Source organism: Phallusia mammillata, chromosome 4 (genome assembly GCF_965637545.1).
Source record: "Phallusia mammillata chromosome 4, kaPhaMamm4.hap1.1, whole genome shotgun sequence".
Lineage (NCBI taxonomy): Eukaryota > Metazoa > Chordata > Ascidiacea > Phlebobranchia > Ascidiidae > Phallusia > Phallusia mammillata.
The window spans coordinates 19,884,557-19,910,313 of NC_137255.1; the positions used below are offsets into that span (position 1 = coordinate 19,884,557).

General features: G+C 38.3%; 6 protein-coding genes across 8 annotated transcripts; all 6 read left to right on the plus strand.

Moving 5' to 3' along the window:
* The first annotated feature begins 3,335 nt into the window (after window positions 1–3,335).
* LOC145224276 (aquaporin-like) lies at window positions 3,336–6,498 on the plus strand. Its single transcript, XM_080090744.1, has 6 exons — window positions 3,336–3,540; window positions 3,784–3,894; window positions 4,397–4,523; window positions 4,906–5,099; window positions 5,154–5,294; window positions 5,766–6,498. Exons 1-6 carry the CDS (start codon window positions 3,362–3,364, stop codon window positions 5,893–5,895), a joined length of 882 nt encoding a protein of 293 aa, XP_079946870.1. The 5' UTR covers window positions 3,336–3,361; the 3' UTR covers window positions 5,896–6,498.
* A 1,953-nt stretch (window positions 6,499–8,451) lies between these two features.
* LOC145223588 (estradiol 17-beta-dehydrogenase 11-like) lies at window positions 8,452–10,460 on the plus strand. Its single transcript, XM_080089991.1, has 7 exons — window positions 8,452–8,634; window positions 8,764–8,884; window positions 9,134–9,246; window positions 9,336–9,480; window positions 9,541–9,791; window positions 9,856–10,110; window positions 10,207–10,460. The coding sequence occupies exons 1-7, from the start codon at window positions 8,573–8,575 to the stop codon at window positions 10,289–10,291; spliced, it is 1,032 nt and encodes a 343-aa protein (XP_079946117.1). The 5' UTR covers window positions 8,452–8,572; the 3' UTR covers window positions 10,292–10,460.
* A 1,317-nt stretch (window positions 10,461–11,777) lies between these two features.
* On the plus strand, window positions 11,778–13,679 carry LOC145224238 (estradiol 17-beta-dehydrogenase 11-like). The gene is made up of 7 exons (XM_080090696.1): window positions 11,778–11,958; window positions 12,040–12,160; window positions 12,257–12,369; window positions 12,456–12,600; window positions 12,669–12,775; window positions 12,907–13,161; window positions 13,254–13,679. Exons 1-7 carry the CDS (start codon window positions 11,897–11,899, stop codon window positions 13,336–13,338), a joined length of 888 nt encoding a protein of 295 aa, XP_079946822.1. The 5' UTR covers window positions 11,778–11,896; the 3' UTR covers window positions 13,339–13,679.
* A 228-nt stretch (window positions 13,680–13,907) lies between these two features.
* LOC145223589 (estradiol 17-beta-dehydrogenase 11-like) lies at window positions 13,908–16,233 on the plus strand. The gene is made up of 7 exons (XM_080089992.1): window positions 13,908–13,957; window positions 14,285–14,405; window positions 14,466–14,578; window positions 15,037–15,181; window positions 15,257–15,363; window positions 15,852–16,100; window positions 16,161–16,233. The coding sequence occupies exons 1-7, from the start codon at window positions 13,908–13,910 to the stop codon at window positions 16,231–16,233; spliced, it is 858 nt and encodes a 285-aa protein (XP_079946118.1).
* Window positions 16,234–16,834: 601 nt separating this feature from the next.
* Window positions 16,835–19,171, plus strand: LOC145223591 (estradiol 17-beta-dehydrogenase 11-like). Its single transcript, XM_080089993.1, has 6 exons — window positions 16,835–16,896; window positions 16,961–17,081; window positions 17,180–17,279; window positions 17,321–17,514; window positions 17,578–17,684; window positions 18,327–19,171. Exons 1-6 carry the CDS (start codon window positions 16,835–16,837, stop codon window positions 18,493–18,495), a joined length of 753 nt encoding a protein of 250 aa, XP_079946119.1. The 3' UTR covers window positions 18,496–19,171.
* Window positions 19,172–20,295: 1,124 nt separating this feature from the next.
* Window positions 20,296–24,568, plus strand: LOC145224271 (brevican core protein-like). Of its 3 annotated transcripts, none has more exons than XM_080090737.1 (8): window positions 20,297–20,611; window positions 20,668–20,819; window positions 20,878–20,941; window positions 21,299–21,391; window positions 22,857–22,976; window positions 23,041–23,160; window positions 23,546–23,660; window positions 23,849–24,568. In XM_080090737.1, exons 1-8 carry the CDS (start codon window positions 20,521–20,523, stop codon window positions 24,105–24,107), a joined length of 1,014 nt encoding a protein of 337 aa, XP_079946863.1. In that variant the 5' UTR covers window positions 20,297–20,520; the 3' UTR covers window positions 24,108–24,568. The 3 variants fall into 3 exon arrangements, with proteins under 3 accessions (XP_079946865.1, XP_079946863.1, XP_079946862.1); XM_080090736.1 differs by having other exon boundaries at window positions 20,668–20,814; window positions 20,870–20,941; XM_080090739.1 differs by lacking the exon at window positions 23,041–23,160 and having other exon boundaries at window positions 20,296–20,611; window positions 20,668–20,814; window positions 20,870–20,941.
* Window positions 24,569–25,757: the final 1,189 nt, after the last annotated feature.

The following is a 25,757-nucleotide window of genomic DNA, read 5'->3' on the forward strand; positions in this document are numbered from 1 at the left end:
TCCGATCAACTTTTTTTCGATTTTTTTTTATCTGGCAAAATTAGTTCTTTGCAGTACACTCGGGTTTCATATTCACAAATAGTTACAAAATTGAAAAAATTAACATAATAACGATAGCCCAAAAGCATGACGAAATTTTTAATGACATTGTAGCGACCTCTCTCACTACCGTTATCGTGTGCTTTCATACTACAACGAACCGGACAGATTGCCTTCTTCTCTGACTCTCGTCTTATGCGGCGTATTCGCTCATTGTGTTATTCTATTACGATGTACCTCGAACAAACACCTCGCTACATTTGGTGACCCCAAGCGTACAAAAACGTTATTTTTGTATTATGACAGAAGCCACAAACTCAATTTTAGATGATTATGCATCAAATCAAGCAATTTGTATTGAATGGTTTTAACGTTAATCATTGCATTAAATGCAAACTTGTGCCTCGTTCCGCCTTCTGCATTTGTCAAGCAGTAGCCTATGTTTGTTGAACCGCATGCTATTTGTTTCACAGTGGGCAGGGGCTCGTTTCACTGATTTTGGTAATTCAACCTTTCGCGGCAAACTTCTCCTATATCTTGCTTTCAAGTTGGTGTTAGGTCACGTTTTGTTTTGCCAAACGGTATAGGGCATTTGGTTTCACAGTTTTCTTCTCCGATACGGTGCTTATTCGACCTAGGCTCTGTCCAGTAAAAGTTATAAGAAAACATACCAGTATATCGTGTTAGTGTCACAGATTTATCTAAGAGCTTGCCGGATCAATCAAGCTTAGTGGTAAACTTCATGCATTGTGGCTCAAAACAGACGTAGCTGTGTTGCTGAAAAACACTCCTCTGGACGCCAAATGAACCATGTCAAGTCGATAACTGATGTTTGTCAACGTATGGGTAACAAACCCAAGACCGAGTCAGACGTTTAAGAAAAGGCCGATGTGATAAAATAACCGCAGCAGGTTATCTTGCAAATAGTGAGGTGAGTTATATAACGTAATTTGCAAGCCTTATTTTTCGGACACTGTTGGATGGGATTGCACTAGAAAAGTTGAATTTCTACCCATTGGTGAGGTTAAGGTAGGGTAAGCGAGATTTTTTAGGTTTATATTTCATTAAAAGTTAGTTGTAGTTAAGTTTTGATAAACAACTGCTAAGTGACATAACAATGTGAAAATCCGACCTTTTTGAAGTTCAACCCTGTTTACCGTGACGTGTTGTTTTGTCGTGAATCAGATTTCCACATTTCTTGTGGTCTTAGGGAGTCACTTGTTGTGCTGTTCTGTTTTAAATCCAAATGGAACAAACCATTTTACGCGCTGAGATTCAAAGAGAGGTAAATCTTTATTTCTAAACTATATCAAAAAATAAAACCCCACAGAATGTGGCATCAATTAAACTACCTTTGTTATGGACAGCTCGTCCACGAATTTGGTAACATCAGGCCGACGAAAACCATTGCTAAAATTGATTAACATGCACTCTTCACAGACCATGTAATAAGCAAAAACCTTGGGTAGGTGTCTCGTGGTTTCCGTCTTGTATTGTTTGCTGCGTATGAGATGCTGTAAAAGAAAGTAAAAGTCGAACCACATGCCATATGGGTTCAGGTTCGGTTCGTTTTCCTTTTTGATGGTTCTTAAAGTTTTAGGTTGGCTTTAAGTTTCTAAAGAAAATATTTTCGAGAGCTTTTCTGGTTTTTATCGGGCACTGTAGCTGTTCCTGTTATCTTACATATTCGTCTAAACGCTGTTCTGAAATCAACAACAACTTAAAACAGAATGCATCTTTTGATCCGGTTCCGGTTAATCGCCAAACAAACTATCAAGTTTAAACAGTTTGACTTTTTAGGAAAATGTAATTTACATTTTTGCTTCGGTTTAGGATAAAATTAACCACTTTCCCGGTTCGGGTTCAGTTTTGGTTCGACTCCTTGCTTTATCTAGTTTTGGAAACCTTTGGATTTGATGCAAGCTTCGTAGTTCGAACCAAGTTGTTGTTAAGCCGCAGGTTTGTTTTGCTAATCGAGATTCGAGTTAAATGCAGTGCAAAGTGGTAAACCTAATACACTCTGGGGTCAAACAGTGTTTTTGGTATACAATCTTTGCTTGCGGTTTGCAAGATGGAAAAAGTAAATGAAATTGGCAAGTCGATAATTGATAATTGTCAGCACATGGGTGAAAACAGTAGACCAGACCAGGGGTTGAAGGAAGAGTCAACATACAAAACAGCACCTAGCTGAATAACATCGCAATAACTTGAGCTGTTAAGTCGGTGCAGAATTTTTGCGATTGCCAGGGGATATAGTTGCATTGAAAAATATTTCTTCCTGTTACATCGATAAAGGTTATTTGGACGCTTGTGTTTTAAATACGGTTGATGTGATGAGATGAGTTTATTTCGATTGGTGATTATAGCGACACAATAGCACTAAAACAATCACCAAGCCGGAAATAGCTGCGCAACGGTAAAACGTCATAGAGCGCAAAACAGTGAAAGGTACAATTGGTGGATAATGGTTAAACGCGCTGCCGCTACACCATGTTAAAAGGCGCTGTGTGACTAGGCTCACAAGAACGTGAGGTTGGCGCATTGTGGGTAAACTTTTGTGTTTAGAATGTAAGAAATCCTATAGACGAAGTTAGAAAAAACAAAACAGTCTCAGCAAGAAAAATACTAGTCAATGTTTGTGTATAAAACATCACAACGTTTCGACGTTTGCTACTCTCATCGTCAGGCGAATTAAGGGAATTCACAGCACTTTTTCGTTCAATGTTTAGCGTTCTTGGCAAAACAACCGCGTATGTCCCAAATTGCATCCGTTTTTTTTACTATCGCCTGGTTGCTTCTATCTGGGTTGTGTCTCCTTTTTTATGTTGTGACAATAGCAGCAGAAAATGTCGGTTTGATGTTTTTATTTTTTATGTTGATAATGTTTAGAATCCGTGCATTATCTACCTGAGTTGCAATAGGTTTTGATACAGCGACTTTGTCGACTTAGAAAATGATTTTTTATGTTGGTTTATTTTGGAAACAAACGGTAAAATGAAAGATTACATAAGCTTAGCAAGCTCTACCTGAAGCCTCAACAGGGCTTAAACTTAGTCGCCGTAATTCTTGTGGTGACCAACCCGAAATGATTCAAATCTCAAACAAAATAATCCTGTTTTTCATTGAAAAATGCTAATAATTCATTTTGAGTTGACCAAAGGTAAGACGGCTTATATTGTCAAATTCTGACCTTGCTTGAACCTTGAAACGCTACCAACCGAATCTGTGACGCGTTTTTTTAACGTGCATCATCGGGCCTACTTTGTTTTGAACAGAACCACATAAGGCTGCTGGTCGTTGGTAACTGTGCAATTATTTCAAAATGGGAAGCAACTCCAACAAAGGAATATTGCAACTGTATAGAGAATCGTCCAGAAGAGACATTTTGCTGAATGTTGTCCAACCCCTTTTGGCTGAGTTCTGTGCCATGATTTTGCACACATTCTGGGGATCTATGGTCGTTGCTACAACAAGGACAATCGAATATCCTGCCTTAAATCGGTAAATGTATTTAAAAAGACTTTGTTGTTGTGTTTTTAGTCGGTTTTAGTACTTGTTTTTAGTTTTTTGGGGTCATTTTTAAGCTAAAATGGTTTAATCTTTTCAAAAATGTGGGTTATCAGTAACAAGTAAGAAAGCAAACGATCTTTGTCTGCATTAAAAAAACAACATAATATACTGACTATGCATTAACCAGAAAACATTATCTTCAACGCAATTTGCTTCAAGCAATTACTTTTTCAGGACCGTTGTAGCGGAGGAGTGGAGAGCGGACTACTTGGTGTCGACATTTATGCCCGCATTTCAGGCCGGGTTCGCTGTTTGGATGTTTGTCGTCCTTTTTTGGAAAGTCTGGTGGGTGCAGCTTTGAAATTTAAGTTGACGTTGGCTTCGTGATCGCATGCAAGCAAGCGGCAAATGCCAATGAGGCGAGAAGCTGTTGTTTTTGCGCCGTTTTTGTAATTGATCTTTCCCAGTTTCTTAACCTAGCACCCGTAATGCGTTCCATCATTCTCAAAAATTTTTGTACGCTGTGCATGGCTGAATTTTCAATTCAACCAGCATGATAACACACTGAAAACTTTGTTAAGTCTGAAAGCCATCCACCGTTTACAAATTTCAAAAACATCAATTTTTTTCAGTCTGTCAGTATACGCTACTGTTGTGTCCATTCTCATGCCGAGTCTCTTTTGACTCGTGATCATAGCATATAATATACTGCAGAAAATAAAATAACTTGCATTGCATACTTGAGCTGATGTCACATACCAAAACTGGACGGTGCTAACGGCAATCAATTGTTGTTTTGGCAACACAAAGACAATAACAACTTATGATTCATTGGTTATCATCGCAGTATAATCAACTTCAATCCGGCAATTTCCGTTGGGTTTCTTGTGACAGGCGTTTTGTCGCCGTGGATGTTTGTGCCATACGTTGTGATGCAGTGTTTAGGATCAACTCTCGGCGCGGTGATAGCACAGGTATGAACCACAAAACCTTAATATTTTTGACAAGTTTTGTTTTGTTACGGGTTACGAACCCAAAACACTTACAAATAGAAAGAGCAACGAGGATTTTTGCTCCACAATTTAGGGCATTTCACGTGTTAATCCACCTTTCACTTATATAGGCCTATAATTTGCAATGAAAGCTTTACTTCCGAAGATTCTACTTTAACTAAAGGAAAGTTGATAAGTCCTAATTTAATGTAAAAGTAATAAAATTTAGCGATCCTTGAATATGGGGAGCAACAAAAGAAACCTATCAAAGTGATAGAGATAAACCTACAAATAACCACATGTTCTCCTGAAACCAGTATCTTGTAACTCATCTTATAATTTCGCTCCTGCTATATTTCCAAAGGCGGTGAAAGGCGACGACCCCGGCCCGTTTCTGATTGCTGATGACGCCAACATTGCTGCAATACTCTGTTGCGAAATCATGACCACCGGAGCGATGGTGTTTTTTGCCAACATGATGGTGGTGGATAAAACATACGACCAAGCCACTGGACCATTAGCGATCGGCATCACAGTTTTTCAAGGCATCATTGCCGGGTAAAATGCATAAAGCACGCTTGCTGTTTTGAAATGACACTTGTTTAAACGCAGGAAGTGGATTGGCGCTGGATGCCTAAACCCTTCACGAGCTTTCGGGCCTGCGCTGGTGCTTGGAGGCACAGTTTGGCATTACCACTGGGTGTGGTGGGTAGGAGATTGCCTCGGGGCTTTACTGTTTTCTTTCGTCTACATGTAAGTCCCATTTCGTTATTTTTTGTTGAAGGTTTAGAAAGCAGCGATTTAAATCGGTAAATAAAAATAAAAACTATGATCATATTTTCGCATGCGATCCATGTGCGATGTTGTCAATATGATACTGGTATAAATCAATATGATGACATATTAAATTATTGCATTACCACTGGGTGTGGTGGGTAGGAGATTGCCTCGGGGCTTTACTGTTTTCTTTCGTCTACATGTAAGTCCCATTTCGTTATTTTTTGTTGAAGGTTTAGAAAGCAGCGATTTAAATCGGTAAATAAAAATAAAAACTATGATCATATTTTCGCATGCGATCCATGTGCGATGTTGTCAATGTGATACTGGTATAAATCAATATGACATATTAAATTATTGCAACTTAACATAAAGCGGCGGTGCAACAATCTTGTGTTGAAAATGCTCGTGCTCCTTTGACTTGTGGACATTTTTGTTTTTATTTAGGTCGTTTTTTGCACCCGCTGATCGAGTCTGGATGGTGAAACTTTCAGACATGTTTGAAAAGCATAATGCCCTGAGACCAACATCAACGAACAGAAAGGATGATGAGATTCAGCGCGAAGAGCAGTTGTAATTTGGAATTATAAAACATCCATTAATAGGCTGTAAAAGAGCATAGTTTTGCTGCATTTTGTTTAACACCCGGCTTGTAAGTGTCAGAAATAGTCAGAAAATAAACTTAGACGTTAACATCAAAAGCAAAATGATAGTGGAACATCATTGCGCGTATTCAACTTACGCTAATAATAGGTTTAGCGCAATGCAGAAGCGCTTACTAACAAAATAATTTAATTGATGAGTCATTCTCGCTTCGTGTGAGTATAAGCGTACGTCAATAACGCGCTTCAAATGTGCGAAGTTCAAAACAGGCGTCGGTATAGGTGTATACTTAAAGCGCAACATAACTTATTTTTGTACTGAATCAAGTGGAAGTTTTACTTATTGTAGTGTGTGAGGCGATTATGCACTTTCGCTCTATACATATACATTTAACGTGCCAAAAACATCAAATATACTCTTTTTGCCGTGCGCATGTGTTCTTGTGTTGTTCCCTGATGTGTTTCGTATCGTGCTTTGCGCTTAAGCAGTATTTCCCCTTGGTCATATTGGACATTGATTTGTTTGATGAAAAACAGTGACCTTTAAGTTGGGTTTATGTCTCACGCACTAGTTTGTATTGTCATTTGGAGCTAACTTGTTTTTTTAACAAAGCTTTAACCGCTGTTATGTGCATTTTGTTTACTGGCCAGAGAAACATGGGCGTCACAGGTGTACTGGATCACTATGACCCGCATCACAGTTATAGTACACATGTAGTCTAAACCAGAGTTGTAAGCGGGTCCAAACCCTAATTTTTACCTAAAAGTTAGCATTACCAACGTCAAATTACGAAATAAGTATAGCCGAGTGTTAAGCAAGGCCCGAATCCAAACCGTTTATTTCAAACGTCTGGCCCGACTTCCAAAGGTGATTGCCGACTTACTGCACTAAAGAAAGCTTGTTCGTGAGCTTGTAACCCACTGTCCTTTATTTTTTGCAAGCTTGTTTTCTGGGAAATGTCGCTCATATTTAACACGAAGTCTTTGGAGTTAAAGATTGACCGAGGTGGTACCTCCGAGGTGGTAGGTTCGGTGCTCAGTAAAGGCATTTGAGGTGGTGATCGGTGCACCACAAAAATCATTGCTTTATAGAAAACGCAAAGGCCAGAAATAATTTCACATACGGTTCGCTATTTTGTTATACTTCCAAAGCATTGGTAGGTTAACAAAGATGGAACATGCACGTCACAATCAACAAAACATGACTATGACCTTTTTTGAGTTAAAGTTCGTCATTCGGGCACCGCGTACCTTATAAAAACCAATTGCATTAGAATCGTGAGTTTTTTATAATTTTTCCTGATATACCATAACACACAATCAGCTTTTTCTGCAACGAGATCATTTCATACTTCACATTTTTTTAATCAAAGTCCTGTAAAGAGAGGAAAAGGGAAGAGGTCTAATACACCCGTCAAGGTATTGCTGTATACCCTCGGAATTTGTGGATTTGGTCACGGCCATGCAAAGAAAGCTGACGAGCCTAAACGCAACGATGCGTATAGTGACTTTTGTTGGTTGTAAACCGTCGAGTTAAACAATCATTAACGAAATGCTGAATAGCTAAACCTGAAATCAGCCATTTACCTTTATAGAAGCTAAACGCGTGGAACTGAATAGTTTTGCCAGTACCAATGAAAAATATTGAAAAATAGGTTTGAGAGTTGTCCATAATAATTGGTTCAGCCAATGGGTGCAAAATATGAATCAGGATAGATGTTTATTAAATTTATTTGTACTGGAAGCCACTGATAGAACTGTTTAGGCAGATACTCGGCTTCATTAACTGGTCAGAATAGACTTAACAGATATAGGATTTTCATGCCGAATGACACATGGTTGACCAGTTAGTAGATTGTTTGTTTAAGCCAAGTGTACTGGCGGCTAGTAATGAAATAGGATCCTTTCAATTTCAAATGACTGTTTTTTTTACTAATTAAAAAAAATATAGCACTTAGACATGGTGTAGTTGAACGTTAAAAAAGGACGCCACAAGTTTTCCAAAATGCCTGGAGCGTCCCTTCCATCCTTTTTCATAATGGAGGGAATTTTTTCGATTTTGATGGAACAGGTACTGCTGCTGATATTTTTCGTGAAACTTTGGTCCTTGCAAGTGACATTTCGCTTGATAGCATCATCGTGCACAAACAAAGCTGATGCAACAAATGTCACAAACATGTTTAACATTAAGCTGCAGACAGTGCACACTGTTTCGACCTATAAGGTCTCATCAGTGCAGCTGGTGACGAGAGATCGGCCGCATTGGCTACTTTTGGCTATTCAACGGCACTCCAGTTTGTTGGGAGCACAGGGTACAACCCAATGCATCACCTAGTCTGTGCGATGCCACAACTGGACATACAGCACTACACTAGCCAATGCGGCCGATCTCTCGTCACCAGCTGCACTGATGAGACCTTATAGGTCGAAACAGTGTGCACTGTCTGCAGCTTATCATTTATTGGCTCTATGCTTTTACATGTTTAACATTTGTTGTAAACTTTTTTGTATACTTGTACACCCCAGGCTTAGGTATTTAAAAAGTTTTATTTCGCGCCTTAGTTTTCAAAAGGAAACCAAATATTGATTTTGGAAATTGTAAGATTCCTACAGTTTAATAAATTCCGAGAAGAGTCTAAACTAAAGGAAAGAATGTCGAGTGTATTGGGACTATTTTGGAAGATCTTTGTTGAATTTGTGGCAGCATTTGTCCGGTAAAGTTATGTTACTATTGTGATTTTCAGTATTTCTTATGTATACCCTATACCCTGTATACATAAGAAAATACTAAAAATCAACTACAGTAAGATAAAAAATACCTTGCATAACACTGGTTTACACAGGTTATTTTGGAAGCCGTCGGCCAAGTCTATTCGTGGTGAAATCGCCTTGGTGACCGGAGCTGGTCAAGGCATGGGACGACTTCTCTGTTTTCGACTGGCCGAACTCGGTGCAAAGATTATAGTAGGAAAACGTTTGCGATTATGGTTCTGTATACCATATTGTCCGTCTGCTTTGGTTAAACCAGTACTGTTGAACCTTCTTATAATCATTGCACCTAAGAATAGACGGATGAATTCTATTTAGCCCCCTTATACAAACTAAAACAACTATGCTATGCGGGAACTAAAACAAGCAAAACAAGTAAAACGTCACCCTCAGGTTAAGAACCACTAAGTTAAACATTATAGCTTATAACTAATTGATACATAGGCTGTAGACGTAAAAGAAAAGGCGAACGAGGAGACTGTGGAAATTATTAAGCAGAATGGAAGTGTTGCATTTGGATACACAGTTGATTTAAGCAATGCAAAGGAAATTCACAGGTACCGATTTGGTAGCCAGGGATGTATATATATATATCCTTTACCATCCTTTCAATCAAAATCTGTGCCCATTTTATTACCTTGACTAGACTTGCTTCGAGAGTACGCGATGAAGTTGGTGACGTCACAATGCTCATAAACAACGCCGGTGTCGTATATCCAAACACTATACTATCGGTGACAGAGGAAATGATTTTCAACACATTTCATGTCAACGTTATTTCTCACTTTCTGGTGGGTAAATTTTTATCATAACCAGACATACTATTAGTCAAGTGTTGCAATTTGTTGCAGTTAATCAAAGAATTTCTTCCGAGCATGAAAGAAAACAATCATGGACATATTTTTGCGATGGCATCATACGCTGGCCTGTTTGGATTACAACATATGATCGACTACAGGTACACGTATCCAGAAATAATCATGTGTTCCCATTCAACACCCAAACTCATCAATTTGGTAAACTGTTTCCATAATATTGACATAAAAACCTCGATATTGACAAAATGGGTTAGTTTCCTTTATCATTGCTTAATATTCTTTCCGCTATAAATTTGTTGCGAATTGTCCCAAGGTGAGGTTGAAAACTCGTTGTTGTTTTTTATATAGCGCTTCAAAGCACGCTGTAGTCGGACTTATGGAAGGACTTCGCCAAGAACTGAGAAAAGAAAACTTGGACGGAATCAATCTCACGTGTTTTTGTCCAACCTTTGTCAATACTGATATGGTTAAAAGGCCACAAACTCAACTGGGCAGCGTTTTGGTCCTTACACCAGAATACACCGTGAATGAATCCGTGGATGCAATTCTGCGCAACAAATTTTTAGTCAGTTTGCCTTCAGCCACTGTCCTCCAAATCATGAGGTAAGCAAAACTTGATATTGGTTGATCCGCTGTGTTGAATATAACCACATAAACTGGCCCTGCCACTGTTAAATGTCATTTCTTCTTTTTTTGCAGAGAAGTCATGCCAGGCGCGGTAATGGATGCACTGAGTGATCATGCTTTGGCAGACGTAAAATTCTTTGCCGACGAAGATAAATGATTTCACATTACTGTAACCGTTAACGTAATATTCTTTGCATGGTATTTTTAATCCGCGGCTGTTCGAAAACATTTCCTATGTTGCAATATATCTCAGCTCGTGCAACGCATCAATAAACCACGCAGATACTTAGAAATCTCCATTAATCAGTTGTTTGTTTGCTAAATCAACGTTGCAATAAAAACGAATTTATGCGTTTAACTTATGCGCATGCTGTGTGCAACATTACTACTGCAGTCAACTCCACAGCAACAGACACCATGTGCAAAAATTGTTTTTTCGTACATAGTGTGCCCTGATCGTGGTTCCGATATCAAAACTCGACTGTTCACTAAACTTCGGCGTTTGCTGGGTTACTGAGAAGGCAAAAAAATCCCTAACACGCCCAAGAAAAAGGCGACTTTGAACGCAACAAAACAAGGCAAATGCGACTGGCGACTGTATATTATAACTTATACATTGTCGGGTCAAGTCATAACCATAAAAGTAGTGATGCACCGAACCCGCCTGCTCGTATTTTTAGACGCAACATTTGGTAGGTTCATGACGTTTCATTTTGGCGATATTTACACTTTTGGCATAAATTTCATAGAATTACAACAAATCAAAAAGTTCGGTTTCAGCTGAATTTTCAAAAAAAGTTCGGGCCGAAACCGAAACATGGGAAAACGGCATATTCGGCCGAAATGTTTCAGCCAACCGAAACTTCGGTGCATCACTACATAAAAGCACTTTTTGTCGATGATTTGAAAAAACTGTTTCGATAGATCAGATATCTGCAACAGTTTAACAGAGTCTACTAACATGTCTACTAACCTAACAGAAAATGTGAGTCTACTTACAACTTGAAAATTTTGTATTGAAATATTAACTTCAGCCAGGCCAGTTTTGATTTTTACCGGCGCGCGAGCAGTGCATAAGAAGTAAAACCACCGCAAGGTTGGGTAGCGTTATGTTAGGGAACAATTATATAAACTTTACTTACACTTTTTTACTTAGATAAATGGTTGTTCTTGATGACGTTTTGGGTGGCCTACAAGACGATAATTAAAATGGTGGTAAACTGGAAATATTTAAACGCAAAAAGCTTGTCCAAATTATTGGTATTGATTGTTAGATGTCAGTTGTTTGATATCACTTCTTTCAATTTGGGTTAATTTCAAGCTAATTTGCTTGTTGTGAATCATTTCTTTGCCCTTACTTTACAATAGACTGGTCCACAATATTTATTTAATTAAACTGGTGATATAAAAATCGTACGAGCTGTTTGTGCCACGGTTATTCCCCGCTGCTTGCGAATGAAAAAATGCCGTTTGTCGGTCGCAAATCGTGCGTAACTGTACAGTCGAGATAGGCAATTATAGCCGTAAACCAGTTAATGATTGATACAGTGCTTGCTAGCTAGACTTCTTTGCAACAATTAAAGCTGATCAGATTCGTTTGCCATGTGTTTAAGTGCAATAAAACCTATGCTTAACAGATTTTGTACACGTTGCAAATTGAATTAGGCAAATAACTGGTTTTTGATAATACCCTGTGGGCAATGATTACAACTTGACACCCAATGCCAGAAATTGTATTGTTAGGAACAGCTAGAAAGGGAAAATGTCAAATGTTTTTGAATTGTTTTGGCAAATGATGGTCGGTTTTGTGTCAGCATTTATCAGGTGAACTTAAAATCAAAACCTTTCGCGTCACTAACATGCATTCCTTAAAGTGGAAGAAGCATAAACACAGGTATTATGCAGGTTAATTTGGAAGCCGTCGGCGAAATCTATTCATGGCGAAACCGCCTTGGTGACTGGAGCTGGTCATGGGCTGGGACGACTTCTTTGCATACGTCTTGCAAAACTTGGTGCAAAGATAGTGGTAGGAAAACACGACTAACGTCTCCTTATTCCACGAAAACATGCCGCTCTTTAAAGAGGCATTCAATTTGAAGAGTAAACGCTTTCTATTTTACAGGCCGTAGATGTAAATGAAGAGGCAAATCAAGAAACAGTGGAAATACTGAAACAGAATGGGGGAATCGCATTTGGATACACAGTCGATTTGCGCAAAGCTGAAGAAATCCACAGGTAGCGATACTGTACGTAAAAATGTGCATTCAGTCAGTCGTACTTTATTTCATACAATTGTTGTACATCCTCTTCGCAATTAATAGGCTTGCTTCCAAAGTGCGCGACGAAGTCGGTGATGTTACAATGCTTATAAACAACGCCGGTATTATTTATCCAACTGACATTCTGTCGCTGACTGAAGAAATGATCTCAAACACGTTTCGTGTAAACGTTATTTCTCACTTCCTGGTGAGCACAGTCTGTCATAAACAAAAACATTCATATTGGTGGCTAAAATTGAAGCGATTTTGTTTCAGTTGATTAAAGAATTTCTCTCCAACATGAAACGGAAAAACCATGGTCACATTTTTGCTATTGCATCGTACGCTGGCCTTATCGGAAACGCATTTCTGACCGACTACAGGTAGAACACTGGAGTGAATTAGACCCGTAAACAAAGCACAGCTTTTGCGACCTAATACTTATATGGGATAACTATAGACATATAATTGGTCTAAACTCTAAATTACAATCGTGCTATCTTGTTTGACCCAGCGCCTCAAAGCATGCAGTAGTCGGATTAATGGAAGGACTTCGCAATGAACTCAAGCGACAAAAATTGAACGGAATTAACCTGACTTGTGTCTGCCCATCGTTCGTCTCTACTGGAATGGTACAAAACCCACGAGCTAGACTTGGTCTTGTACCGGTGCTTACACCAGAATACACCGTGAATAAATCCGTGGAAGCACTTCTGCGCAACGAATTTTTAGTAACTCTGCCCTCGGCCACTTTCCAAAGAGTCGTGAGGTAAGGAAAAATATAACAAGTCCGATTTGTTCCGAAAAAAACATCCCGAAAATTGATCCAGTCCTTTGTCAAAACAATTTGTATTTTTGCAGAGATCTCGTCCCAGACTCGGTAATGGACGCATTGCAAGCTTACGTTCGGGCAGAGGTGGATTTAATTGACAATGCCGACGAGTGATTCTGTGTGTTTTTTCTTGTGATATCATCTCCTTTCGTTATGTTGGCAACTGTTTAAAAACCATTTCAAACCTCTGAAATAAGCCCGTTAATATATTTTTGCAATTTATTTTACTACCGCTATTTTGTGTTGCTGCGCTTAAATGATTCGCATTCTATGTAAGCCTATTTTTTATTCTCCACCAAACTACAAAACCATTTTAGTAGCAAAAAGTTTCAATAGTCTTTCCTATAGCTAATACCACTCAATATATGACGTGCATGCGATTTTGTGTATGTTTGCACAGGTATTCAGTAGTTAGTTTAGACATTCTTTTGCAGAATTATTGTCATTTTGCCAGTGCCAATAGTACAAAACTTTAATCCCTTTTCTGTAAATATTAAAAGAATCTCGTCATCATTGCACCAAATTTTAAGGAATTGACGAAAATACAATCGACCAGTCATCAAGTTTGAGGCAGACGGTGGGTAAATGCAGCAGTGCCCTTCGTTAATCATTAACAGTTTAGCGATTAAGCAAAGTACAGCAGTGGGTGGAAAACAACTCAATCAGCAAATTTTTGAAACAAGATGAAAAGTATTTATCGATTTGGCATCAAATGCAATAGACAAAATGACAGGTATAAGTTATAAGGATTGTAAAGATATAGTGTCAATGTTGGGAGTTAAAAGGACCTTGAGAACCAGCATATGTCTGTAAAAGTCATGTAATGGATGATACGTTGAATTTGCAGACTTTTTGTAGCAATACTGTGTGATTTAGGCTAAATCTTTCTGATAAAGCATTAAAGTGGACAACAGCAAACGATGTTTGAAATACTCACTCTGATGTGGAAAATCTTCCTCGGCTTTTCCGCATCTATCGTAAGGTTAATAAACGTTTGTCTCATTCTCGTTCATAACGCTATTAGAACGTATATAACAAGTAACAATTTATTAATTTATAGGTTGTTTTGGACAAAGAAGCCAAAATCAATACGCGGGGAAGTAGCTCTCATCACTGGAGCTGGACATGGGCTGGGACAACAGATGTGTCTACGGTTTGCCGAACTTGGAGCCACAATAATTGTCAGTTGATGTTTTTCGGTGTATATACGTTCTAACCTAAGTGATTGTATGTTAATACAGGCGGTCGATGTAAATCCCTCGGCCAACGACGAAACGCTGCAGATGTTAAAGCAAAACGGTGCAAATGTATACGCGTACACAGCAGACTTGCGAAGCCGCGACGAAATTAGAAAGTATGTACAAAGTTGCAAGTAGTCGTTGTTTGCCCAGCTCCGTTTCTCAACTAACCGGTATCGAACCATATTTTCTAATATAGTCGCGTTGCTGTTCTCGCTGCTTACTCTTCTCTGTCCCTTATGATTTGTAAATAACCTTAGAGGTGCGACTACTGCGCTTTCATCCCACAATATCCCATGTTTGGCTTTACATTGGCGTATATGCCCGTTTTATTGAATTTGACGGCCGAACCCGGCCCTAAATCGAACCCAACAGGAAAAGCCGGGTCCGACTTACAACCTTCGCAGTCATTTCTATGTCACTGATGGAATTTGGACCTTTTTAATGCGTAGAAATAAAATTAAATACAATAATGTTACATTGCATAATGTTTAACACATACTGTTAGTCCATAAGTTTTAACTCCAACGTAAATGTTTCACCTGCAAAGTGGCGACCTTACATGCTTTTGCAGACTTGCATCACAGATACGTGACGAAGTTGGTGATGTAACTATGCTTGTAAACAACGCCGGGGTTATATATCCAACTGATATACTTTCATTGACTGAAGACATGATTTCAAATACTTTTAATGTCAACATTTTTGCGCACTTCTGGGTAAGTGTTCATTACTCCAAAGATATTTCTCGTGCATAAGTGTGGCAATCAATATTTTCCCTTTTCTTATTAAAGTTAATTCAAGAGTTTCTACCGTACATGAAAAAACGGAACCACGGCCATATCATAGCAACTGCGTCTTACGCCGGACTTTTTGGAGCGGCTTTCATGACAGATTATATGTATCGACAACATTGTTACACAAGTTTTTGGCGTGTCAAACAAATTAACATCAGGGTTATCTGATTGGTAAATACCTACATATTGCATCAAACAGTATACAGTACACGTTGTACATTATTTATTTTAAAAGTCACAATAATTAGCTCCCGGATTTTGCTTCGGGACACGCAGCTTTGTCCCTATAACACTTGTTTGATGAAGCGAAAACCTACAGTCTATATGCAGAAAACTGCTGTGGTCCAGTCGTAGGTCATCTTACAACTGCATGCGCACTTGCAGTAACCAAAATGTGTTTTGAGATCGAAATGTGCATAAACACTCAAATTGTATCATAAAAAAGCTATATGGAGGAAATAATTTACAAACGCGCTCTCCCATCGCGAGCAATGAACGTATTCTAAACCCTGATGTCAGAGCAATGTCTATACATGTTTGTTTAACTGATCTCAAACATGAGAATTGACACAACAATTACTTTTGTTCAAAGTGCAACAAAGCACGCAGTAGTTGGGTTGATGGAGGCAATTCGTAATGAGCTGCTCAGGCAAAAATTCTTTGGAGTAAAAGTGACGTGCGTTTGTCCCGGCTTCGTCAAAACTGGATTTGTAAAAAATATTAGATCTAAGGCGAAAATTCCGATTCTGACTCCAGATGAAGTGGTCGACGCAGCTATGAAAGGAATTCTACGCGATCAATCTTTGGTGACCATTCCACCAGCGTTTTTAAGATTTTTCAGGTTTTCCACATTTTAGTAATAATTTCGTTGGCCTTAGTTTATAAATTAAGTATGTTTTAGAGATCTGGTGCCGCACAGTGTTATGGACGCCGTCAATGCCCACGTTTCTGCAGAAGTGGACTTAGTCAAATAACTTTCCGGTTTTCTTGACGTTTAATTCTGAAAATTAGCATGTAAATGTGTTCATGTTACGACACATTATTGTCATGTTTTCTGCTTTGCTTATAAGCACGTGAATGCAAATTAATAGACCCAAGACACCAAGTGAATCCTGGTTGTTTATACCAGTATTATAGTTTGCGATATGTTATAATGCGGACATTATTGAACTTAGAACAGAAAGAACATTTTTCAGAAGGCAAAATAAAGTGTCCTGAATTGATTGGTTTGATGTACTTTAATTCAGTCGTGAGACGATAGTTTTTGTGGATCGCGGCAACAATGATTTGTGAACCCATGTAGTAGACCAGTTCAGTCCAGTGGCGTAGCCAGGGAGGGGCCAAAGGAGCCATGCTTAGAAACAACAGCCTTTCAGAACAGCCGTGTATTTACCTTAACACACGGCCTAAATTTGGACTTTGCTTTGCAAAACTTTTTTGAAAGTGACTGAATAGGTTTTGTAGCTGTAAGTTTTGGTATTTTTTAAATTAAACTTGAATTTGCTTCTTTGTTTTAAGAAACCAAGTGCAATCTTCTGAACAAATTGTATCCCAAGCGCAGTCTGAAAATAAATAATGTTGAGTGTTTGGGAACTGTTTTGGCGAATGACGGTTGGTTATGTGACAGCATTTTTGAGGTAAATGTATGTTAATCAATCGAGTAGTATAGGTTTAGGTGAAAAGTAACACAAGTTTTCACAGGTTAATTTGGAAGCCGGCGGAGAAATCAATACGTGGTGAGATCGCATTGGTGACTGGAGCTGGTCATGGCTTAGGACGATTGTTTTGTATTCGACTGGCCGAACTCGGTGCAACGGTTGTGGTAGGGAAATCTTTATACGACCAGTGCCGTTTTACATGGCCACTCTTTGTAAGTGAAGGTGTGTGACATTATATGTTACAAGTGCATCCTCTACGCAGGCTGTAAACAAAAACAAAGCAAGAAATACGGAAACTGTGGAAATCCTGAAACAGATGGGGGTAACTGCTTATGGATTTACAGCTGATTTGAGCAAAGCCAGTGAAATTCACAGGTATAAGACCGTAACTTGTAAATACATTTGTTTGTCATACACAGACATTCCTTTGCTTCATACATTTTATTCACTAGGGTTGCTTCGAAAATTCGCGAAGAAGTTGGTGATGTTACAATGCTTATAAACAACGCCGGTGTTATTTATCCGACGGATATTTTGTCTCTAACAGAGGAAATTATTTCTAACACGTTTCATGTAAATGTTATTTCTCACTTCCTGGTGAGCACAGTCTATCACAAATAAATAAACATGGAGTTTTGTGCTGACTGTGATAATTTGCAGTTAATTAAAGAGTTTCTCCCCAACATGAAACAAAACAACCATGGTCACATTTTTGCGATGTCATCTCAGGCTGGCCTTATGGGAACACCATTTATGACCGACTACAGGTAAAGTATTGAATAAAATGTCAAATCTTGTGACACTGTGCATTGGATGTGTAAAGCATGGCGACTTTGTCTGAATTGATCCTTCTAATGCAGCGGTACTCAACCTGTGGGTCGCGACCCCAACTGGGGTCGCCTGATAATTTGCCTGGGGTCACTTAAGGCATGGTTCCCAACTTGTTTTAGGACATGGACCACCAGCCCAAATAAAATAAACCCATGGACCACTTTATTGTAGAGAAAGATTACAGTCAAATTAATTTAGAGACCACTAATTTTATCCTTGCGGGGTCACCGCAACTTCGCAAATGTTATCAAGGGGTCCCGGCACCAGAAAGGTTGGGAACCGCTGTTCTAATGCGAAACAACTGCGGTGCAGTCAATCACATATGGTGGTCCAAACAGGAAACCATAAAATAACATAGCAAAAATGACCATAGTGGTTTGTTCTAATGCAAAACATTTTCGCATTAAACACTATTTGTTTTATGCTCGGGAGAATTATTTTAAATAACTGTAAGGTCACTGTTTCAAAACTGTCCAACAATGTAAACTTTGCTAAAAAACGTTCTGCATTTTGTCTCATTCCTGTCTGATTTTGCCTGATCCCTGATTAGACCCACAAAATTACTTCTTAATCCACAGCGCTTCTAAGCATGGTATAGTCGGGTTAATGGAGGGTCTTCGTCATGAACTGAGAAGACAAAATATGGACGGAATCAAAATAACCTGCGTCTGTTCGTCGTTCGTCAGCACCTCAAATAAGCAGTATAACTGTGCTCACACCAGAATACACCGTAAAGAAATCAGTTGATGCAATTCTGCATGACGAATGTTTTTCCACTCTGCCTTCTGCTACTTTATGGTTTAGAATCTTCAGGTGAGAAAAAACGAGTAAAAATAGCCCCTGTTCATTTGCACTTAACATGAGACAGATGATTTAGTATTTGTAAACATGATTTTATTGTCCATTTTGCAGAGATATTGTCCCATACGCAGTGTCGGATGCACTAAACGATTACGTTCTAGCAGAAGTAGATTTGATCGAAACTACGACTAAAAATTGATGTAATTAAACCTCTCCTTTTATTGAGCGATATCTGATCCTCTGACAGGCAGCATACTAATCGGCGATAACTTTTTTTCGAGCATAACTCTAAATCCGGAAACAGATTCCCAAGGAAACGAATCGGTCGACAATACTCAAGACAATACATATTTCGCCTATTGGCATCGTCAGTTTCTGTAAAGCATGGAGTAAAAACAATAATAAAATGAAGATAAAACAACTACACACTAACGTTGTAGCAACTACAGATTCATACAGAATATATAAGCAACTAACTAACAAACTTCGTTGTCGTTTATCGCAGGCAGGATTTAGGTTTACAGCAGAAAATAATTAAGCACAAGTTTCTTTTGCCGTGATGAGTATGATGTCACCAATGGTACCATACATGTTTTTTGGCACAAGTTCGCTACTAAATAGAGTGATTGCTAAAAAAAAGTTTAAAAGTAAAAATGTATTTATTCTTGGCAAGCTCCAACAACTGGTACGGGAACTTGGCCGAATGGCCTGGCGCGCCTGACCCGTAAGAAAACCTGATCTGGATTCGTCCCCGGGAGAATCCGGGGTTCGAACCCCGTGAACGACAAAGGGCAATTTTCAGTTCTCGCCGCCTGATTGTCGAAAAATACAACAAAAAAAACAAAAAAAACAGGTACAATAATTCTTGTTAAAATGCGCTACCTTGCAAATTTAGCTTTTGCAATAACTCTGCGTTTTGCAACTTGTTGTTGTGTGGAACTGTAGATGGCTCTTACAGTGCGTTTCTCACAATTTGATTCCGTAGTTTTGCAGACTGTGTCAAGTTAACGCAAAAAACTTTGACAGGAATAACAACCGCTCTTAGCTCATTTTACATCAGTTTGATAGCTTTGTCAATGTTTAGAAGAAGATATTATCATAATTGAAATGATTGTGTATCTACTATCCTGTACGTTGGTTGCCATCACGTGGGTTAGACGCTGCAGTACCGCAATTTATAAACAAATCTTTTTTGTGTGTGACGACAATGGGCTTGGGAAGAGACGTAAAAGAAGAAGGAAGATAAATGATTGAGAATTTGCGTAATGCAAATAAAACGTATTACTCCATGTTTTTACTTTATTTTCGTTACAAACATATTTTTAAATCTAACGCAGTCATTGGGGATTTCGAAAGTTTGTACAGCCATAAAGTGTTCCAAACCATAGAGTGTTAATTACAAAGGTACGTTAGAATTGTTTTCAAAAAGCATTTTCCAAAGCTTGAAAGCATGATCTTGACCCAAAGCGCATGGCAAAACATTTTTCGAGTAAGCAATGTTGTTTGTCGAGAAACTATGGCGCTCAATGAACCTAAATTTCAACAACAAACACCAATCATTTGAATTCATTGAATTGCTGCGATTTGTTAGGCATTCCTTCCCTGCCAGTAAATAGGCAAAGATCGGAAATGGCTCTTGTATATTGCGTTTCTCGTTTAAGGCCTGAGTAATAAAATTGTTTGCACTTGATCGTGGTGATTCCAATACGCACCTCAGCGTTTTTCGAAGTTTCAACAAAGTTAAGGGCAACGTTTAACCCGTGTGCAGAACTTCAGGGTTTATTGTAACCTGTTATTACATAAAGAAAAAGGCATTATTGTAGGTTTATTGTAACCTGTCATTACATAAAGAAAAAGTTTTTCAAAGATTAGGTTGCCAGAATTGAAATATTCAGTAAAGTAACCTATTTCGTCTAAAAGTGCAGGACTTTATTCTGGGACTGTCGGATATAATTCCGTAGTTCCACAACAATGTCAGCTGATATGGCTTACACTAAATACACAACAATGGCCACCGAAAACGAGAGCTACAACCTTGGTCAATCATCACCTCCGGATCAACGTATAAGTATTTTAATGAGTTTGGTTTTCAAGAAATAGTGCAACATAATTTTCTAGAATGCGAAGCAATGAACGACAACCCCAAACAACAAGTGAAATTGGAGGGCAACTTTGCCAAAAATGTGATCATTTCGAAAAAACTTTTTCTTGGAATTATTTGTGCCCTATTTTTGACAACGATTGTAGGATTTATAGGTCTTTATGGTATGGTAAGTCAACCACCTGTAGCAACAAAAACACACAACTTAACGCAACTTAGATCCACAGGTTTCGAAACTCCAAAGCCAGTTAGGGGATGTTGGAACGTTTACTAAACTGGAAAGACACAATGGTAAGTACACATTACTAAAACACAGGTTCCCAACGTGAGATAGACATAGTAACAACAAGGGTATCAAGCGTATGGCTGTTGTATAACCTTAAAGATAACGTAGGCCAAAAATCTTAACTTGAAGACATTCATACCACACAACGCACAAGGTATTTACAAATGTGTTTAATTATTTGATTGCTGTGTAACATTAGCTTATTTTGAAGTGACCTTGCGCGACAAAACGTGACTAAATGTTTTTGTTTATTATATATAGCAAGGACTTGGATATAAGTAGTAGAGGTATATATTTACTTGTGTGAAGCCCTGGCCTCCCACAACGATTTCAGCAAACAATAACACATTCTTTTACTTTAGCTACCTGCCTTAATGGTGGAATATTCATCATCGAATCCCGCCATTACAAGTGTTTGTGTGCTTCAGGGTTCGGTGGAATTCGCTGCGAAAAAGGTAGGCGTCAGAATATAATGTATGTTGCATTAGTTGGAGCCACTTGTCGAAAGACAGAGCCTATAATTATGGATCCCCTTTTCCTGACGCATCTTGATTTCACCCAGGTTTTTTTTCTTCTTTTTTCCGCCGAAGTTTGTCCATGCACTTTTGGCATCAAATCTTTGATGGATCGGGATGAAACTTTCACAGATGGTAGATATGGTAATGTAAATGTGTACGTTTTTTTATGTTGTTGCGCACCACAAACGGAAGATTTCTGTGGTGTAATGGTATAATAAAGGCAAGAGAACGTGCGGCACTTGTGTTTGTGCCTTACTTGGTGGACGCTTGAACCCGTTGAGGTACTTGTTTTGTGTTGTTTTATTTCGTTTATTGTCGTACGCGCCAATAAACAAAGAGGCGCACATGCCAACAGAGAGGTGTTAACAGCCTTACGACGTCGCAAACGTTAACGAATGTTGCTAACAGCAACCTCTAATGGTCAGAATTTTAAACATTGTCCGATTGGGATAAAAATTTACATGACTGTTGGTTGGGTCATTGTGATTTTAAACGTTTGGGTGTTACCTCGCCCAAAAGTATAAAATATTTACCCCAACAACAATTGACATCAGTTGCTCCACTAACATCCTAAAAATTTCAAAGGTGTCGGAATTAAATGCAATTTGGACAACTTGTATAATTTGTCATTTGTAGGAGTCAATTGTTGTGTTTAACCCTGTAACCACAATATTTACCCCTCTAGGCCCCTAAGAATGGTAAATCTTTTAAACGTTGTCCGAATTGGATGGAATTTGTATAGCTCGTAGAATGTGCTATTTATAGGTGTCAATTGTTGTGTTCAACCATGTTGCCCCAACATTTACCCCTCTAGCCCCCCAAAATGGGTCAATTTTTTGTACAATGTCAGAATTGAATGAAATTTAGATAGCTTGTACTGTGTGCCATTTATAGGTGTCCATTTACTCCACTAGCCCCCTACAATTGTGTGCAATTCGCCAGTAATAGAAGCTGATTGTTGTGTTTTGTTCTATTTTCTTACAATTTAACACTTTTTTCTCAGATAGACCATAAAATAGAAAAACCTTCAAAAATGTATGAATGGAATGAATTTAAATAGTTTGTACTCCATATAGCATATTTATTTATTTTTCAGTACCAATCACTGTGTTTGACTTAACAATACGAAACTTTCTGATCGTTATCTCTTGAAATGCTTTATTTACAACTTTGCATGTGTGGGGTCCCATGCGTTTCTGCTTGCAGAAACAATCAAGGTTATAAAAGACAGTGGATGATATGGGACCCAATATAAAATAAGTGTAGGAAATATATTAATGTTTTAAAATACGCTAAAGTGTATAATGGAAAGGCAATATGTGCTAAGCCACCCTTTCAGTATTATCATATCGGTTACGTTGTTTTATTTGACCTAAACAAAATGGTAAAAAACTATTCTCAGACATTGTTGAATGTTCAACTGGAACACATGACTGCCATCAACACGCAACTTGTATCAACACAGTGGGTAGTTTCCAATGTTCATGCAACGTAAACTACACAGGAGATGGAAGACAATGCCGTAAGTTTAATTACGAAGCAAAATACCATAATTTATTGGACATTCCTTAAAATCACAAATTTAGGGCCCAACTTTTGCTCGACTAATGTCGGCCTTTGCAAGAATAACGGAACTTGCATGGACACCAGTACCGCCTACAATTGCTCTTGCAACATTTGGTATTCAGGAAACAATTGTGAGCAAGGTATAGTGGTATGTGTTGCACAAAAAATAAGATTAAACGTTAAGTATAATGACTTCTGTGTTTTCGAGAATCTAAAAATCCAGATGATTTTTTTGGTAATTATATAGTCCATCTGTTTCTAAAGCGAAGCGTACAAATAACATTTGTCAGTTAATACCTGGTTCGTACAACGAACATGCTCTTGAGGTATTAAAGTTGTTGCTGGCTAAGATCAAACTGCCAACTTATAACCAGAGCATGCGTAACCTATAGATGTCGGTGTGGTTAAAATAATACTGTGCAGGCACCAATCTTGCCTAAAACATCGGATTAATAAAGGTAGTCGCCCCTTGTTTGCGGCCTGGTATCTTTATTTGGTTTTGGTAATGATTTGCCACGTTTACAGAACAAGACCACGTGATTATGACACGAAAGAGAAAATGGGCAAATGCAAGAAAGTATTGCCAGTCAATTGGTGGAGATTTGGCGACCTGGGGAATGAGAAACGCAACTGTTCGCAAGTTTGTGACGTAGATTTATCTTCAAACATATAAAAATACTGTTGTAGATTAAGGCGGAGCTACCGACTGTCTTACCCAGCCATAGCTTTTTTCTACTTCGTTTAAAATGATAAACTAGGCAAACCGGTTGAAATTGCAGTCTCGACCTACAGTCGATCGTTTATTAATGTCTGCCCTTATAAATCTAGCTGGATTGTCGCAAACATGTTCCAAACAGGAGGCCCGCTATACTACTTCATTGGTTTGAATGACCTTGAACAAGAAGGAGTTTGGAATTATGTTGATGGTGTTCCAGTTACAAAAAACAATACCAATTTTTTTCCTGGTGAGCCAAACGGTGGCCGTGGCGCTCATTGTGCCGGATTAAGCTATTACTATGGATATGTCATGGATGACCTCAACTGTTATTTACGTCAATCTGCAATATGTGAGAGACTGTTACATTAGGGCCGCAAACAAGTCTCGACACCACGACAATACAACTTGAAAAAACAAATGATTTTTATGCCTCTAGTGTTTGTGTGTACTTTATATGTGCGTCAACACTGACAATAATCGTGATTTTACTATTGAATCTGATTGCTTGTTGCGTAATTATCTCAATAAATTGTCTTAGCTCTTTTATTCTAAAATATTTTGCTAATGTGGTGGGACATGAACTATCAGATGCACGACCATGCTTGCATCTGTGAAAGAATCTTAAATTAGCATTATAAAAGCAACTAGCTCCCACCGTAGTCATTAAAATTCCTCCCCTGTACATAACTGTGCAATTGCTATAACAGTGCATGCTTTAATTTGAAGTAGGAAGAAAATAACTTCTTAGTTGTAAACGTACTGCCTTTGCTATCATGTCAAGTATATCGTCATTTCTACTTGCAGCTATTAAGATTAAAACGCACGGTGTACGTTATGTTGTCATGTTTCCTGCATTTTTAGACCAGTAAAAGTATAGGTTGATGACACGGCGTGAAAATCGACATTTGTAGATGAAGAAGAGATTTTGTAATTTCAGTTGGTTTTATTACAATCGCAAGTTAAACAGTTAAACATACACTAAGTTGGCGAGGAAAAATTTAGATTCTAATCATTGACAAAACAATTTTACTTCTTCAATAGTTAAATTTAAATAAAACCAGGCTATAGAACGATTTATGTGGTAAAGTGGGTTGGAATCAATAATATCTCAATCTTCCAAGATGACGTCATACACTTTACCTGGGGTAATTCCATGTGTCAGTTATTCCCAATCTCCCCTATGTTATATTTAAAACAACAATTTAATCAATGATACAATCATTATTTTGCAGGAATTGCAGCTTTTTAAGTTTATAGAGCTCTTCTGGCAATTGTATTTTTTATTCCGACGTTTCGACGTCCTATATACAGGTCGCCTTCATCAGGATAAATAACACTGAATGTACGTAGTATAGTCCACGATAAACGAAGGAAAAAAGTATTAAAGGAAAAAATATGTTTATCGTGCACTGTACTACGCGCATTTAATGTTGTTTACCCTGATGAAGGCTACCTGTTTATGACGTCTAAACGTCGGAATAAAAAAATGCAATTGTCAGGAAGAGTTCTTTAAACTTATTATTAGCCTGCTTATATATAGCGGCTTTGTTCAGACGGTGTCGTGAGATGGTCTACCTATTTTTAGGAGCTCATTTAAGAATTAGTACGTTTTTTTCAGAATCTGCTTGTCATAAAATTAATTTAAAATCTGTACAGCTTGTGTTTTTTGTAATCTTTTTTTCGGCAGGCAGGGGTATAGGGCGTCATTTTTAGAAAAGTTTATGTGGGTTGGGCGAATTTCGGGAGACTCTAATCCGTTTTTCTGACAGTTTTTGTAATGATATTCAGCCTACATTTAAAATGAATGGCGAGCACTTGTAATATACTTTGTTCGCAATTAGTGGGAAAGCCTTTGCAGCTTGAAGATACCAATACACCAAATTATTTTGGAAAATAAATTCAAAATATTAATTTTATCGTGATGCGCCAACCGATATGGAAAATGCCTATTTCGTCCATCTGAACTAAGTACAGAAAGTAAGTAGACAGACGCAGGAATGATTGCAAGTCAATTATGGG

Bases quoted from the DNA above. Each gene is read 5' to 3' on its own strand.
- LOC145224276 (XM_080090744.1), top strand. From the start codon at position 3,362: ATGGGAAGCAACTCCAACAAAGGAATATTGCAACTGTATAGAGAATCG. The intron at 3,541-3,783 runs GTAAATGTATTT...TTACTTTTTCAG, and splicing joins GAATATCCTGCCTTAAATCG to GACCGTTGTAGCGGAGGAGT. The intron at 3,895-4,396 runs GTGGGTGCAGCT...TTATCATCGCAG, and splicing joins GTCCTTTTTTGGAAAGTCTG to TATAATCAACTTCAATCCGG.
- LOC145223588 (XM_080089991.1), top strand. From the start codon at position 8,573: ATGTCGAGTGTATTGGGACTATTTTGGAAGATCTTTGTTGAATTTGTG. The intron at 8,635-8,763 runs GTAAAGTTATGT...TGGTTTACACAG, and splicing joins TTTGTGGCAGCATTTGTCCG to GTTATTTTGGAAGCCGTCGG. The intron at 9,792-9,855 runs GCTATAAATTTG...TTTTTTATATAG, and splicing joins CATTGCTTAATATTCTTTCC to CGCTTCAAAGCACGCTGTAG.
- LOC145224238 (XM_080090696.1), top strand. From the start codon at position 11,897: ATGTCAAATGTTTTTGAATTGTTTTGGCAAATGATGGTCGGTTTTGTG. The intron at 12,601-12,668 runs GTGAGCACAGTC...ATTTTGTTTCAG, and splicing joins ACGTTATTTCTCACTTCCTG to TTGATTAAAGAATTTCTCTC. The intron at 12,776-12,906 runs GTAGAACACTGG...TGTTTGACCCAG, and splicing joins GCATTTCTGACCGACTACAG to CGCCTCAAAGCATGCAGTAG.
- LOC145223589 (XM_080089992.1), top strand. From the start codon at position 13,908: ATGAAAAGTATTTATCGATTTGGCATCAAATGCAATAGACAAAATGAC. The intron at 15,182-15,256 runs GTAAGTGTTCAT...TTCTTATTAAAG, and splicing joins ACATTTTTGCGCACTTCTGG to TTAATTCAAGAGTTTCTACC. The intron at 16,101-16,160 runs GTTTTCCACATT...AGTATGTTTTAG, and splicing joins GCGTTTTTAAGATTTTTCAG to AGATCTGGTGCCGCACAGTG.
- LOC145223591 (XM_080089993.1), top strand. From the start codon at position 16,835: ATGTTGAGTGTTTGGGAACTGTTTTGGCGAATGACGGTTGGTTATGTG. The intron at 17,280-17,320 runs GTGAAATTCACA...TGTAAATACATT, and splicing joins AGCTGATTTGAGCAAAGCCA to TGTTTGTCATACACAGACAT. The intron at 17,685-18,326 runs GTAAAGTATTGA...CTTAATCCACAG, and splicing joins CCATTTATGACCGACTACAG to CGCTTCTAAGCATGGTATAG.
- LOC145224271 (XM_080090736.1), top strand. From the start codon at position 20,521: ATGTCAGCTGATATGGCTTACACTAAATACACAACAATGGCCACCGAA. The intron at 21,392-22,856 runs GTAGGCGTCAGA...AACTATTCTCAG, and splicing joins TGGAATTCGCTGCGAAAAAG to ACATTGTTGAATGTTCAACT. The intron at 22,977-23,040 runs GTAAGTTTAATT...TCACAAATTTAG, and splicing joins AGGAGATGGAAGACAATGCC to GGCCCAACTTTTGCTCGACT.